The 14,874-nt window shown below is 49.2% G+C and overlaps 5 protein-coding genes across 5 annotated transcripts; 2 read left to right on the top strand and 3 right to left on the bottom strand.

The window, feature by feature from the left end:
* Positions 1-1,396: 1,396 nt before the first annotated feature.
* C7974DRAFT_453437 (acetylcholinesterase precursor) lies at positions 1,397-3,569 on the bottom strand (the record flags this gene model as incomplete). Its single annotated transcript, XM_046145866.1, has 5 exons — positions 1,397-1,830; positions 1,887-2,079; positions 2,134-2,360; positions 2,439-3,316; positions 3,376-3,569. 5 exons carry the CDS (start codon positions 3,567-3,569, stop codon positions 1,496-1,498), a joined length of 1,827 nt encoding a protein of 608 aa, XP_045996731.1. The 3' UTR covers positions 1,397-1,495.
* Positions 3,570-5,930: 2,361 nt separating this feature from the next.
* C7974DRAFT_453435 (FAD-dependent monooxygenase) lies at positions 5,931-7,799 on the bottom strand (the record flags this gene model as incomplete). Its single annotated transcript, XM_046145865.1, has 2 exons — positions 5,931-7,269; positions 7,327-7,799. The coding sequence occupies 2 exons, from the start codon at positions 7,797-7,799 to the stop codon at positions 5,931-5,933; spliced, it is 1,812 nt and encodes a 603-aa protein (XP_045996730.1).
* Positions 7,800-8,485: 686 nt separating this feature from the next.
* C7974DRAFT_453433 (RTA1 like protein-domain-containing protein) lies at positions 8,486-9,510 on the top strand (the record flags this gene model as incomplete). Its single annotated transcript, XM_046145864.1, has 3 exons — positions 8,486-8,645; positions 8,703-8,951; positions 9,041-9,510. The coding sequence occupies 3 exons, from the start codon at positions 8,486-8,488 to the stop codon at positions 9,508-9,510; spliced, it is 879 nt and encodes a 292-aa protein (XP_045996729.1).
* A 19-nt stretch (positions 9,511-9,529) lies between these two features.
* Positions 9,530-11,155, bottom strand: C7974DRAFT_393531 (Upc2 protein). Its single transcript, XM_046141785.1, has one exon. It carries the CDS (start codon positions 10,963-10,965, stop codon positions 9,814-9,816), a length of 1,152 nt encoding a protein of 383 aa, XP_045996728.1. The 5' UTR covers positions 10,966-11,155; the 3' UTR covers positions 9,530-9,813.
* A 194-nt stretch (positions 11,156-11,349) lies between these two features.
* On the top strand, positions 11,350-14,202 carry C7974DRAFT_393530 (UDP-glucose,sterol transferase). Its single transcript, XM_046141784.1, has 3 exons — positions 11,350-11,425; positions 11,521-11,733; positions 11,781-14,202. Exons 2-3 carry the CDS (start codon positions 11,622-11,624, stop codon positions 14,063-14,065), a joined length of 2,397 nt encoding a protein of 798 aa, XP_045996727.1. The 5' UTR covers positions 11,350-11,425; positions 11,521-11,621; the 3' UTR covers positions 14,066-14,202.
* The last annotated feature ends 672 nt before the right edge of the window (positions 14,203-14,874 follow it).

Below are 14,874 nucleotides of genomic sequence, written 5' to 3'. Positions count from 1 at the left end.
AAGTATTAAGAGCTTATTAGTTCTTATATTGCGCTAAGCCTAGAATTTTTAAATATAATACTCTATATATAGCGCAGCTTTATTTATTCTATTCTTTAACTAGACTATAAAGGCTACCTGCTCCTAGTTACTAAAGAGGAAAGCTAAATGCTTAATAAACTATAGTTCTATAACAAGGTTGAAATCTGCTTAGATAATTAGGAGTTTCTTGCTAATAGTATAAAGTAATTAAGGTAGAGAAGTGCACAGGGTTTTAAAGAGGCCTTATTAGCGCATCGTTGTTGAAGTTTTGTAGTCAGACATAGATTATAGAGAGAAGAAGGATTCAAAAAAATTACTATTTTATTTTCGGTGCTCTGATCAAAGAGTACTCGGATCGTTCAAGCAAGAATCGTCCAACAGCGGTGGGGAGCAATGGTACTGCCAGGTCATGAAGACTGTAGCTGTGTCACTGGGAACTCGATCGACAATCATGTGCTCCCTGCGGCCATCTGATCTACGAGAAATACAATACGAGGCTCGAGGTGAAACTGATGACCTCAATGCTTGGTCGTGCGTGATAGAATCCATCCATTCTCAATTTGCATTATAGAAAAACGCCGGCTTGAGTGGGGTCTTGGCTTGGTCAGTTTGTCAGCTTGTCATCTGTGTAAACTGTGGAGGACCTTTGACTTGGGCGATCCGACACATTGTTGACCATCGGGCTGAGAAATATTGTATAGGGAGGCTGTAATCGTTTCATGTTATGATATACGTTCTATATCAGGCATTTTGCTTCGTGTGGATATGCCACATGGCATGTGGACTCTTAGGCTTATCGTATGCAGGAATTTTCTGGCTAGAGCCTAGTGCCCCTCAGCTTCTGCTTCTGTCCTCAGTCCGGTGCGTGCCATACCCATCTTCGTTGCCATTGTCCCTTCCGCTACCACTGCCGCCGCCGCTCCGGCTGGGGTAAGATCCTCTTCTAGAGTCCTGGTCGTCTTAGATCAAGAGCTGACGGACCATGACTCGCGTGTACGTCGCCTCTCTTTCCACCCTGCGCAAGATCACACTCCGTATCTTTTCGTCCGACTGTTCTATATAGTTATTAATCCGCTTCTTGTCACTGGAGTTTGGCTTGTAATGAAAGGTGTGACGAGGTGCAGCCCATCTCGCCTCACTCAGTATGTTCGCCATTTCCAGTGACATGCTGTAACAGTGAAGGAGACCCCTAGCAAGCCTCAGGTCTCAAGGAATATGTTTTATGGACTTGACGCTAGCGAAAATCTATAGACATTCGGAATGTATACGCTGCTCTACCGACTGGTCACCGTTGATGACAAAACATCTTGTGATGGCCAGCAAAGACTTGTGCATCAATACCGGGACAAATTTCTTGCCTGGCCTATTTACTGAAGCATGCTTACCTGGTCGACTTCGTCCAATCTCTTACGAATTCCAACTTTTCTCCCAACGATATCAATCCTGTACTGTGGTTCTCTCTCTGGTGGTCCCTTTACGCGGGGATTAACTTTGCAGTGCTTCTCCAAAACTCGCATCTTGCACCACGGCCATCCTCCCAGGTATACGCATCTACAAATCCGAAGTTGTTCTGCAGACCGGGACCAACCAGATAAGTCGTGTTTACGGGCGAGGAGACCTCGAAACTGCCTACTGTTGGAACACCACCTGTCTGATTGAGGTTGAGTTGCTGGTAAGAAGTGGAAGCCGAGAAGAGAGGCCATTGAATTGAAGGGTCTGCTCCAAGACGTGTCGACGAATTTGAGGATCCCGTGAATAGTGAGTCCGTGATGGAAGGGTTCTCCCGAGTGACGAAGTTGCCCCAAATGTCTGGAGGCAACGATTAGCGGAGTCCATTCGACGTACGGAGATTTAGGAGCGCTCACTCATAAAAGCCCTTTGGAAGTCCTCACTGAGGAATGCTACCGATCCATAGGGTCCAAAATAACCCAGGGTATCAATCCCGTGTGTACCTGGGGCCACGCTGTACTGGTACTTGTAAGCTGTGCGTCCTCTGCTCGCAAAAGCTTCGGCCATCCAATAAGATGGACACACGAAGGTGAGCTCTGCGTATATGTTCTACGAGTGGGTCAGCCGAGCAGACAAAGTTCCTACGACTGAGGCTATACATACATTTGCACGCTGCTGCTGGCCGGTAGCAAGCCCACTTTGGTCCAATGCACTAGGTCTAGATGTACCAGTGGTTGCAAACTTCACATTATTCGTGTCGTCTGCGATGGGGTAGTGAAGTAACACGTTGGTAAGGTCGTTATCGCTGAACTCAGGCAAAATAGAACGAAGGCGGTCGAGTAGGAGCGCCTCGGAGGTGATGTTTTGCGGCGTAAACAATGGGCCTTCGTCTGCAGTTCTGTGTTAGCTTTTGGGTTGTGGCTATGAGCTTTCATAGAACGAAAGATCCATAATAGGGGCGAACATACTCGCATTGTTCCCAACCAGGACATTACGGCCGTTCACGCGTTTCTCAAGCAGTTGCTTACTTGGTGCGCCCTGAAGGAAAACACCATCAGTGACAGGCAAGAAGGCCCAGGTACCGTAGGATCCTGTGTTGGTCACCGCAATTGCGGCATCCCGTAGTGTCGCTGTATCCTTTGACACGAGGCACTCAAAGAGCGTTTCGTTCCGATTTCCATATGCCCCCAACGGACACCCGGCTTGACTGGCCAGGGAATAGTAGGCTTGCGTAGGGGCCTGGTCATTATAGGCGTACTGTCTAGGAAGGAATGGTGATGCCGCGATGGTGCTACGGAAAAGAGAGTCACCCATGGATCCGCCATATGCGATGTCGTGGAGTAAGGCGGCACCCGCTCCAGCGCTTTCTCCAGAGATGGTGACGGCAGAGGGATCACCGCCAAATTGACTGATGTATGTCTGAACCCATTGAAGAGCAAAGAATTGATCTAACAATCCAGCGTTGGCCACGCCCTTGGTGACCACCTCATCTGAGGCCAAGAATCCAAACGGTCCAAGCCTGTACTGTATGGAGACAACAACAAAGGTATTACCAGTGATTTTCATCATGTCGGTGAAGTCCTGCTGTCCATTTCCAGTTCCATACCCTCCACCGTGGATCCAAACAAGAACAGGAAGGTTTGTCGCGTTGGTCGGGCTCTGAACGTTAAGGAACAGACAGTCTTCAGTTCCACGGGGATCGATCTCCATAGATATCCCCGAATAGCCTACTTGGGAGCACATCGCTCCAAAATCAGTGGCCGAAGTCACTGAAGTGCGATTCACGGCAGGCGCTTCCGGCCGTTGCCACCGGCGTGCACCTGTTGGAGGAGCGGCAAAGCGGATGCTTCAAGTCCGTCAACTTCGCTATGATGGTGGTATGAGTTCAGTTTGTGGAAAATTTACCCTTTCCATGTGTTGATGCCAACAGCAGTGTCAGACAAGCCCTGATAAATGCCGTATCCTAGATCAACCTGGAGAGCGTCCTTGGAAAGCGTTTGCCTCTTGCTCAAGGCTTCTTTGAAGGGCTGTTCAATAAGGACGACAGCTGATATCTTAGCAGCGGCAAACAGAGAAGTAACGAGTAGAACAAGGTGCATTGTGTAAGTTTTTCTTTTGGAGCGAATTGCTATTACCAAATGGGGGATTGTGCTAATCTTTATACGCTGCCATCCACGATCAGAAAGTGTTTTAAAGCGTACCAAAGAAGGTCCCTGACCAAGCTAGTAGTGATTCAAATTGGCAATACGGGCTCCTTGCGGAGATGGCGGAGCTATGTGACCGTGTGTCGGCGAAGGCTGCTGAGTCTCGCCGCGGTTTTCATCTTGTGCAGGTAGAGTGACTAAAGCACGTGCCATCTTCTGCACAATGATAACGTTTCGCACTGATTCGATGTTGCCATCATTATTTCGATGCATGACGAATGACCACCATTTTCACTCTTTACGCGTAAATAAAGGTGACCACTGCATACGTGCTTCGCGTCTTGAAGCCACGACCCCGACCACGACCACTGCGTTCGTGGATCTGTGACACGTATATGATTCTTCGTAAGTGCGACACCTTCCTGGTCGTCAAGACGTTCTCCGTTCAGCAGCATTCGTACGAACTAGCTCGGCTACTTGGCCCGACCGCAACCAACGCGTTAGGCAAAAAGCGGCTAGACCTTTCAATGCGCCTCAGTGACAGGTACCTAGCCTATGCAAATGGCCTGAGATCTTTACCGCAGCTATAGTAAATAGCAGCACCGTATCGGGCTGCCAAACAAAACCAACAGTAAGCAGAGTGGAAATCAGCTGCGACATCACAAGCGATCGAGGAGCCTGGACTTCCGTCAAGGCGAGTGGTGTGTAAAGCGAGGAACGATGCCTAATCAGCTCGCGGAAACAACCTGATCGCTCTGATTGTAGAGACGTAGTTCTCAAGCTTGCTTTAGATGCAATCTGTCAAGGGCGTTTAGGTACACACTCGAGATCGGATGTTGGCGATCCAGCGTATATGGTGGGAGATACGACGTATTCCATTCGCGAGATGACGTATCTCGTCGTCCGGGCGAGCCGCTCACCCTTGCCAAGACCACAGTGCACTGCACTCTCGCACTGGTGCCTTCACAGAACAGGGTGATGGAGCTCTGTTACAAGTTTCATCCATACTTTGCTTTTGTTGATGTCCAATAAGACACGGCACGAGACTCGTTCAGCGACGTGCTGCATCTACTCAGAGCATGATCGTCGACGTCAGTGACGTCTTGTTCTCCAAGTATCATTGAAACAAATAGGCACAATAGAACTGATGTAGATTTTAAGAAAGACTTCACAAGGTACCTTGTGGAAAGTTACTGAGTGCCTGAGCTGATCACATGACTCTTGGTGGCTGCTTATCTTAAATCGCTCCTAGCTTTAGATATGCCGGGCAGCAATAAGAGAAGAGGCAATTGGTGGCTGATTCGTGACAATTGTGTGTAGCAATGTGGTAACGGTGTAAAATAATCGCTGAGGTTGACTAGACTGATCAATTCAAGCGTCGGTCACCCTGATCATGTCCTGACTGGTAGCTTCATGCCGTCTCGTGCGGATGGACGCAAATCAATGGCTTTGTTCTATTCACCTCAGCTACAAGTACGGAGATAATAGTGTTAGCTCTTCTGGAAGAGTTGGTTCCTGCTTCTTGCATCGCGTGATCTGAGCTCAGACGTAGTGAGAGGCAGTAGTTAAGCATGCAAAACGTTCAATATGTTATACCGGGCTTTTACGTTACAAGATCAGCAATGGATGATAGCAGTATAATGTTTTATATATGAAGTACCATTGTGGATATGGACATCTGTGGAGGAATCGGGGAGCATATGAGAACTTATCCAGGTGGTCGATAGTATTGGACCACTGATCTCTAATAAGATCAGATGAGTCGATTCTATATACAAAGAGCAGCAGAGAAACGATTTCCCTGCTCCGCGAGCTTGTCCGCTGAGGCTCACGTGACCGCGCATTTGCCATACGCTCCGTGTGCTCATCCAAGCTGCTGCTCCCCTGCTTCAAGGTGATCAATGTGCTTCTACCGCAACGAAAACTGAGTAATGTGAGCTCTCAAGTTATCGGACGTACTAGTCATGTGATGCGGCTTTAGGCTCACAAATGTTATAGTCATTTTTGTTTTACCCAGCTGCTGTATTTACAGACAACTGGTGCTATCGTTAAGATTCGCCATAGGGCATCTGTAAGTTTCTGATGTTCACAGTACAACTAATATTGGTGAGTGATTGCTAAAATGAGTTCAATAGCTACTCCAAGACCGCCGTCCCTCGAAGGTAGGCAAATGGAAAGGAAGAAACCGGTGGGATACCAAGCGACAGAGAAAATTATGACCATACAGGCTCTGAGGAATTCCATGATGGCACACGTGACCTGCAACCATGTGGCTAAGATCAATTGTGCCCGTACGCTAGGCTTCAGAGTACAGCTTTAGACCTGGCAGAGCGTTCCGCTGTCAAGGTCGTAACTCCATGAGTGGCTACCAACGCCTGCCTGTACAAAAAGACTATCGGTGGGATCGTACCTCTTCTTTATCTCGAGTAGACGCTCGTAATTACCACCATAGAAGTCGACTTTGAAGTTGCTGTTGAACGGATTGGCCTCATTGATGTACGAGCCCGAATCAGGCGCCCATTTGCGCCACAACGATTCCTTATTCTCCTCCGTCCACGTTGCCGCTGCAGAAAGCGCTGCATGAGGTGTGAAGCCTGTTGTATTAACAATTGCTCCGGTGCCCAGAAGATGGATGTAGGCTTTCCGCCAGGCTGGGGTAAGAGCGCCACGCATATCCTTGTCGACTCGTCTTGGACCTGGTCCTCCTTGTAGTCCATATACAAGCCTGCATTGATCTGTCGCAACCTGAGTTTTGGTGATGTTCCGGAGGTGGTCCTTCAAAGTCTCTAATGGTATTTCTGTCAGCTCAGAACGACCGAGCAGGCGGCTAGATATAAGGCTGATATCTCCAGCATGGCTGGCGCTCGGGTTCAGATAGTCTATTAGCGCAAGGTACGAAGGTAGTGTTGCGGGTTCTGTTGTGTTGATATGGAGCGATCGATTTCCAGACTGCTCGACGATTCGGGCCTGCATAGGCTGGAGGAGGGATTTAAGTTTCGCGGCCGTCATATCGTATCCGAACAATGTCATGGAAAGCTCAATGCCTCTCTGTGTGAACGGAGGATGCTTCATGGCGACGTCTCTAGTGATTGCATTCCCGTTGCCCGTAATGCCAGCATCCATGAGATCTGGAAGCGATCTGGACAGCGTTGCTAGAGCCTTCCAAGATGCTTCGGCTACATCTTCTGTACTGTTATCGACCATAGAGATAGTGATGTTACTCACGGTCACAGACCTTGGCAGTGGGAACGTGCGCATTACGTATTCTACGACAACGCCATACAGTCCTGGTCCGCCACCCCGGATGGCCCAAAGAAGATCCTGGTTTTGAGCATCGTTGGCTACTACGATGTCACCGCCTGTTGTAACAACAGTAGCCTCAAGGATCTGATCAGCCGCCAAGCCGTACCGGCTTGAAAGTGGGCCGTGGCCACCTCCACCGATGAACCCTCCGAGACCGACTGTTGGATCTTGGCCGCTCACAACTGTCCTCCCAACAGCTGCTGCGGCCTGAAGGATCTTGCCCCAATTGTTTCCGCTTCCAGCTATGATGGCATTCTCAGTTCTATTTCCTAGAGGGTGCGACCAATTGGTGTTGAAATCGAGCCTCTGAAAGTGATGAGTCCAGATCGAAAGTGAGTGCGCTCCACTAGATCTAGCATGTGTTAACAAATCAGAGAGTCTGATAGGAATAGCTGGTTTTGATACGTACCTGCCGTTCAGATCGTGACCAGTGCCTTTGATTACTATCCGGATGTTGCGCAAACTTGCCCATTTTGTAGCTGTAGCAACTTGCTGTGCAGTCGTAGCATTAAGAACGTAGGCAGGGAGGCCTCCAATTTTGCACACTTGACCACTTTCATATGCGTAATCGTTGGGTGGTACGCAGGAGTTGTTCGCCCAGTACGGGTAACCTATCGACTCCGGCTGGGATGCGTGGAATGTCGAGTAGTGCCAGTTATCTTGTACTGTCTGGCAACTGATCCGCGAGGAGCCAGAGCCTTCATCGTAGCAAGACGATGCTACAGGGTTCGTTTTGATCAGTGCTCCGTTTGTGGATTGATTTAGAGCATGCCAATCAAGTAGACTTGGCCAGTTGGAGTCTAGTGGGTGATTCTTGCAGACTGCATTTGCAAGCGCAGTGTGTGCCAAAACAATGGAGGCAACAATGTTCCAGGTTGACATGATGTCGCTAGGTCGCCGCGTGCTGCAACGATCTCGAAGGGGTGGGGATTGTGATGAGTTTCGAAGGTGTTTTGTCTTGGTTTTATACTCAGCCTGAGTGGATACCTGGACATTGTACGACTTCAAGTGTCCGGAACGGGGTATCACACTCGAGGGCTGTGCATATTCTCGTCTTGTTGATTTCGTAGCAGCACCGCCCCAACACCACCGTCTTTCGCGTCGCTCCGGGCCCTCCAAAAGATCTTAGCTTTGCCAATCTCCGGTGCATTTAGGATGGAGGGATACCTTTCCAGGAGCCCGCAATAGCTGGCCAATCAAGCACTCTCTCAAGGTACCACAGAGATAACACAAGCTCATTGAAGCTAAATGCCCCGGTTTACTAGGCTGTGTAGAAGCCCATGGCTCAACATATAGATTGAAAGTGAACAAGGATCTGTATACGCGTATACCATACTGAAAACGCGTATTTCATCGTGACGTGCAACTTCAGCGACACCGGCGTTTTCCGCTTACCACGTCTAACAATTTCAGAAAATCTGCCTCGTTGAACGTCAAACAACGTCCAAATATCTACCCTCTACTCTGTATAAATCCCGAGTATATCACACAACAGTCTTGGTCCTACCGTCATATTGCCAGATCATTTCACTATACATTTTATCTCTTCGTTTCCGAAACACACCAAAATGTCTGATGCTACAGAGTTCAAGCTCTATCATTACAAACCCTCTTTGGCAGCAGCCGTCACATTCGTCATCTTGTTCACGTTCGTCTCCTTGCGACACGTCCAGTTGCTCTTCAGCACAAGAACGTGGTGTTTCATCCCTTTCTTGATAGGATGTCTTTGTACGTAAATCCAGTCGACTTGTTGGATAGAGGTGGCTGACGTTGTGAAATAAACAGTTGAAGCGGTTGGTTACGTTGGACGGGCTCTCAATGCCAGGGAAAGCCCTGACTGGACGCTGAAGCCATATATCATCCAAAGCACTTTGACTTTGCTCGGTCCGACATTCTATGCTGCATCTATCTACATGGTACTTGGACGACTCATCCGACTGCTGGATGCGGGGCATCATTCGATGATAAAACCCAAATGGCTTACAAAGTTTTTTCTACTAGGAGACGTACTTTCTTTTCTCAGTCAAGGCGGTGGCAAGTACACATTCTTCCTAAGCCTAGCTAAGCCATGAGCCTGTAATGTACGAGGCTAGCCTTTGGTCCAAGACTAACTGGCTGACTAGGCGGCGGCATGCTCACTTCTGCCAAGACTGAGTCATCGCAGAAACTGGGAAACAACATCATTCTTCTTGGACTTGGCATCCAGATTATCTTTTTCGGATTTTTCATGGTCGTTAGTGTGGTATTCCATTTTCGCATCACACAAAGACCAACGTCGACATCACGATCTACAAATGCCCCCTGGCGGCAACTCCTCTGGCTACTCTATGGAGGAAGTCTGCTTATCATGGTGCGTTCTATGTATCGTATGGTAGAGTACGCACAAGGGAACAACGGGGCGTTGATGCAAAAAGAGATGTACGTCTACGTGCTTGACGCGACAACTATGTTCATCGTTGCGGGTGTGTTCGCAATCTGGTATCCTGGTAAGATGCTCAAGGAGCACACCAAGATACACGATTACGTCGACGCTGCCACAGAGCTGCATGGCTATCCAGTGGTAGAAGGTAGTAAACGGAAATTAGGAGTATGATATCTCGATGATTTAAGACGGGGCTGTAGATGTTTTCAACAAGACCATTTCTATACATATCCCGGCCAGACAGGTGGCTTATGCGTAGCAAAATACTTGTGGTGACTCATGTTTTAGTCATTTGCCTCTGTAGACATTGAAAACTTCAAAGAAAAGTCTATTCTTTGTGATGAATCATTTGTAACGCAACTCTCGGGAACGTAGATATACAGAGTTTTAATGTGAAACGCTAGATACCCCCATATACCCCCAACAAGCTGAACGTTGGGAGCAGCCCACAAGGGTGATAGTGGGCTCCTTGCCTCAATCACTGTCCCTAGGCAGATCAAGATGAGAAAGCCAGTACGAACCGATGCTTGAGTATATATGGTCCAATAAGAATAATCCAGCCCCGTCAAACACCCAAAATTGTCGGTAGCGGTGTAAAGCAGCCGCGTAGAAAGCCAGGACTGCGAAGGCCTCCGGTCGACGCTGGTGCAGGGCTTCAATGTACTTATCGGAAATGACGAGGGGCCATGCAATAACAGCATGAATGCCCAAACATTCATCGGTTGCGTCTTGGTTGCATAGATTCAGCACCCATTGCATCCATCCCAGGGCGTCCTGGCAAGGACTGGTAGAGTCTGATGTACATTCATATGACGCCAGGAACTCCTTCAGCTTAGCGGTCTCCAGTCCTACAGCGTGCTTATCGAGCTTATCGCTGGCGTCTGACAGGAATAGAAGTGGCCTGAGGTCCGACTTGAGAATCTGTGCCCAGGATTCGTCCGTGATGAATGTGCGCACGCCACGGTGCAGTTGGAGATAGCGGATGAATGCTTCAACAAAAGTAGAAAGATTGTCGCGATGGTTCGCGAGAGTCTCTCTGAGAACGTGAATGCCCAAGAGAGAGGCGAAGAGAAATACAAGCGCGTAGTTGGTACTGTTCATCTCCTCTCGGCTCTGATTGAAGACCTCCAAGGCACGCGTCTGCAGTTCAGTTGCTTGGTGATGGAAGAGTAACGTTCTAGAGGCATCTTGAGTAGAGATGTGCAGGGCAGAGAGAGCGAGCAACTGGTCGAGAAGAAACGGGGCGACAGTAGCATTGCTTATAGCGATGCTAATGACTGATTGTGCGCTCCCGCGAAGAGCCATATATTCATCCATATGCCCCTCTGCATGGTGCAAGCAGGCTAGATGTGTGACTGTAAAGCGTCCTGGTGCCTGGGGCATTACGGAACTTCTGTGACCAGCCTCACTTGGGGTGGGTGAAGTGCTCGAAGATGGGGGAGCAGGTATTCGGAACTCCCTGAAAGAGCATCGGCGCTCGGACGTGACACAGTTGGTACAATTAGGACGATTCTCGTCGCATTTGATGTGCCGAGTCTTGCATTCAGCACAGCCCTGTCGGGATTTGTGGTGGGCACGGCGTCGCCTTGGTTGCGACACGCAGCTGGGCAGTATTCGGGCTGTCATTGTCGAGCCGAGTAGCAGAGAGGATGTGGAGAGAAGGGAACAATGCAGACCTAGCCCGCAGGCCTGGGAGTGGCTAGCTTCTGAGTCTATACGTGTATTTCGTACACGGCGAGAGGGAAAGCTGTTGGCGAATTCTATCGGGAATCATCCAGACGGAGATCCTGCAGGGCGAAATGACTGGAGGTGAAAAAAGACCGATGGTGCTGCACATGTGGTCTGTGCTTCGGGGATAGCTTTACGCGTATAGAATGATGCCCCGCTTTGACTTCCCTTTCCGGCGTGATCTGCGAGTCTACTACAGCAGCCCAAGCGCATCTAGCGTCAGACTAACGCTGCTTATGGTGCTGATCGTTGAGCGACAGCAGACTAGACTCATCTGAACCGTAACTCCTTTGTTTCCAAACTGTCTCGCCAATACCAGCAGGCGGATCGTGACCCAGAGGGCGCTTTCGAAGGTTCGGTAAGAGCCATGCTTCTTTTACACTGGCTTTGTTTCATCGTCATCAGCTTCACGCACTGTGGGCATGATGAGATCGGTTCTAATAGACGATAAAGCTTTACTGTATTCCCTCTCTGGAAATACCCTCTGTCGTTGCAATAGCCGACTATCGGTCCCCAGGAAGATCCAAAACGGAAGTACCTAAGTTTCTGTATTCATGTCCTCAAACATCACCAACGAGTTATGGTACGACGTCCCTGACGCATACGCTCAGCAGCCACCGATCATGAGTGCGTCAAAGGCCTCTCCTGGCTGTACCGGTTCGACAAGTGTGTGCTATAATATGCTGGGTTGGGAGACGGCTGACCATATATAGACGATGGCCGAATCGCAATCGACCTTGACTCGCACCTCACAAAAACCCTTGTCAGGCTTGTGCCGAAGAACGAACTGACACCCATGGAATGTCGACTCAGTCGACGATTCACGGTTCAGAGATCATGGAATATTCAGCTCAACGTCGTCATCCAGGTTGTTGGCAGCCGTGGCGACGTGCAGCCCTTCATAGCGCTTGGGCAGGAGCTCCAGAAGTACGGCCATCGCGTTCGGTTAGCTACCCATCCAGCGTTTGATAGTTTTGTCAGAGATGCAAACCTAGAGTTCTACCCTATCGGCGGCGACCCAAAGGAACTGATGGCGTACATGGTAAAAAACCCAGGCTTGATCCCTTCAATGAAAAGTCTTCGAGAGGGCGACATACAGAAGAAACGGACTATGATTACCGAGATCCTTGATGGATGCTGGAGATCATGTATAGAACCTGATCTGGAATCACAGCAACCCTTTGTTGCTGACGCTATCATTGCAAATCCACCCAGCTTTGCACACGTGCATTGCGCGCAAGCCCTTGGAATCCCGCTGCACCTCATGTTTACAATGCCATGGACTAGCACAAGAGCATTTCCGCATCCCTTGGCGAACTTCAAGGTTGGGGAGATTGATCCTGAGTTGATCAACTATGCGTCATATGGGATTGTAGAATGGCTTACGTGGCAGGGTCTTGGGGATATCATCAATAAGTTCAGGCGTTCTCTGGACTTGGAAGCAGTACCGACTACAGAAGGACCAGTCCTTGCAGAAGCGCTGCACATACCGTTCACATACTGTTGGTCTCCAGCGCTCATTCCTAAACCAGCGGATTGGCCCTCACATATCGATGTATGCGGCTTTTTCTTTCGTGATCCACCCCACTACACCCCACCTACAGAGATTGCTCGGTTCCTCCAAGCTGGACCACCGCCTGTCTACATTGGCTTTGGTAGCATTGTTATTGATGATCCAGCAAAAACAACCTGTACCATCTTAGAAGCTGTCCGCGAATGTGGAGTACGAGCGATCATCTCAAGAGGGTGGAGCAATCTGGGCGAAGGTGTTCCTTCTGAGAGTCACGACGTCCTGTTCATCGGCGACTGTCCACATGAATGGCTGTTTCAGCACGTCTCGGCTGTTGTTCATCACGGAGGAGCAGGCACGGCTGCGTGCGGTATGCGCAATGCGTGTCCTACCGTCATCGTGCCATTCTTCGGTGACCAACCGTTCTGGGGCAAAATGGTTGCAGCAGCTGGTGCAGGTCCAGACCCTATCCCCTATGATACTTTGACCAGCCAGTCTCTTAGAGAAGGGATAATGTTTTGCCTGTTACCCGAAGCTAAGACAGCAGCTCGACGCATAGCCGCACAAATCTCCAACGAGGACGGCATCAAGGCTGCAGTACTGTCCTTCCATGCTAATCTACCACTAGAAACGATGCAATGCAATATTATACCTCATCTCCCGGCATCGTGGATCTACAAAAAGATGCCTATCCGCCTGTCGAAGCTTGTAGCTCAGACCCTTATTCAAAATGGCATAATAGCGCCAACAGATGTCTCCAGCTTACAGACCCATCCTATCCATATCGAAAACATTCGCTGGGACCCCATCACAAGTACCAGTTCTGCACATATCTCCGTCGCTGCAAACATGGGCAGTGCATTCAAGGACATGTTCTATAATCCTTATTCAGAGTACAAGCGCTCCAATACCGATTCCTCAAAAACCCACACCACAACTTCAACTCAAGTGGTAACAGCAGGCAAAATGGCAGCAGCATCGGCGAGAGGTTTCGGGAGGCTGAACATGGCGTTCTTTAGAGGTTGTATCGTCGACATTCCGCTCGCGGCAGCAGAAGGCTTCCGCGCAGTGCCAAAGCTCTACGGCGAAACTGTAATGGATCACGGCAAGGTGAAAGACGTTAAGAGTGGATTTGATGTTGCAGGAAGGAATTTTGCGCATGGCATGACTGACGGGTTCACAGGCCTGTTCATGCAACCCTACAATGAGGCAAAGAGGGAAGGTGCTCTCGGTTTTGCTAAAGGTTTAGGCAAGGGAACGGTGGGGTTTGTAACGAAGACTGCATCCGCCACTTTGGGGATCGTGGCATACCCTGGACAAGGTATAACAAAGAGTATACGGCACGCTGCAAGGAGTGAGACAAGGAAAAGGATCAGAGACAGGAAGAACAGCGAAGGGGAGTATCTCACACGACAGCCTGGGACGGGGAAGGATGCAGTTGGGCTGATCAACGCCTTCAAGCTACTGGTCGGTGAAATACCAACGTGATAACATTTTACATGATTCGACGCGATAGATAGGTAGCAAGCGGTTTACTGCTCTCAGGAGCTCTAGAGACAGATGTGTTGCTATACATGTACTTGAAGGGGTCTATCGTCAATAACAATAATTGTCGCTAGAGCAGACTTCGGTGGGCCAGCCTATGCGATAAAGCGTGGGATATCCTTATTTTCGGAAGCTTTGTCTCTTTGCTGTCCCCCTCCAATTTGCGCACTGTGAGCTACCTTGCAGCGAAATTGGAAGCTGCCTTCCACTTGTAACGCTGATCGCTGATTCGGGAAACGTACGGCCTTTTACGCTCGAGTTTTCGATCACTCTTTGGCTTTCCTTCTTTCCTTTTCGAACCTTCACCATCAAAGCTATTTGCACAAGTGACAGGTCTTCTACCACCTTTATCCCCAAGAGAAAAGAACAAAGAAAGCATACAACTTTGCAGCAGCATGCTTGTGGATTTCTTCTAGTAAGTAGCACTACAACGTCTTTTTGGCGCGCTTTTTCTTGCGGTCTATCCCATGTTGTCTAGCGTACGTAGGAGGCGCTAATTCGCGCGTTCGCAACGCTGACATCAAAACTTAGTATTGGCGTGACTCGGCCTGGGAAGAAAACACGACCTGAACGTCGAAATAAGGGACATGCTGGTAGAAACTACAGCATAACGCTACGTGTGGTTTAACAGAGAACCAAATCGTTCAGCGTGAAGTAACCAGGTTTTGGGAGGAGGCACCTCAAGTCACCACAGATGTCAGCATATCCCAAGACTCTGCTTGCTACGATGCATTTATCTCCCCGACGGTGCT

Source organism: Boeremia exigua (genome assembly GCF_020726555.1).
Source record: "Boeremia exigua strain MPI-SDFR-AT-0100 chromosome Unknown C7974scaffold_6, whole genome shotgun sequence".
NCBI lineage: Eukaryota > Fungi > Ascomycota > Dothideomycetes > Pleosporales > Didymellaceae > Boeremia > Boeremia exigua.
The sequence above is the reverse complement of the archived record's forward strand: the minus strand, read 5'-3'. Positions and strand labels throughout refer to the sequence as shown.

Bases quoted from the DNA above. Each gene is read 5' to 3' on its own strand.
- C7974DRAFT_393530 (XM_046141784.1), top strand. From the start codon at position 11,622: ATGTCCTCAAACATCACCAACGAGTTATGGTACGACGTCCCTGACGCA. The intron at 11,734-11,780 runs GTGTGTGCTATA...GACCATATATAG, and splicing joins TGGCTGTACCGGTTCGACAA to ACGATGGCCGAATCGCAATC.
- C7974DRAFT_393531 (XM_046141785.1), bottom strand. From the start codon at position 10,965: ATGACAGCCCGAATACTGCCCAGCTGCGTGTCGCAACCAAGGCGACGC.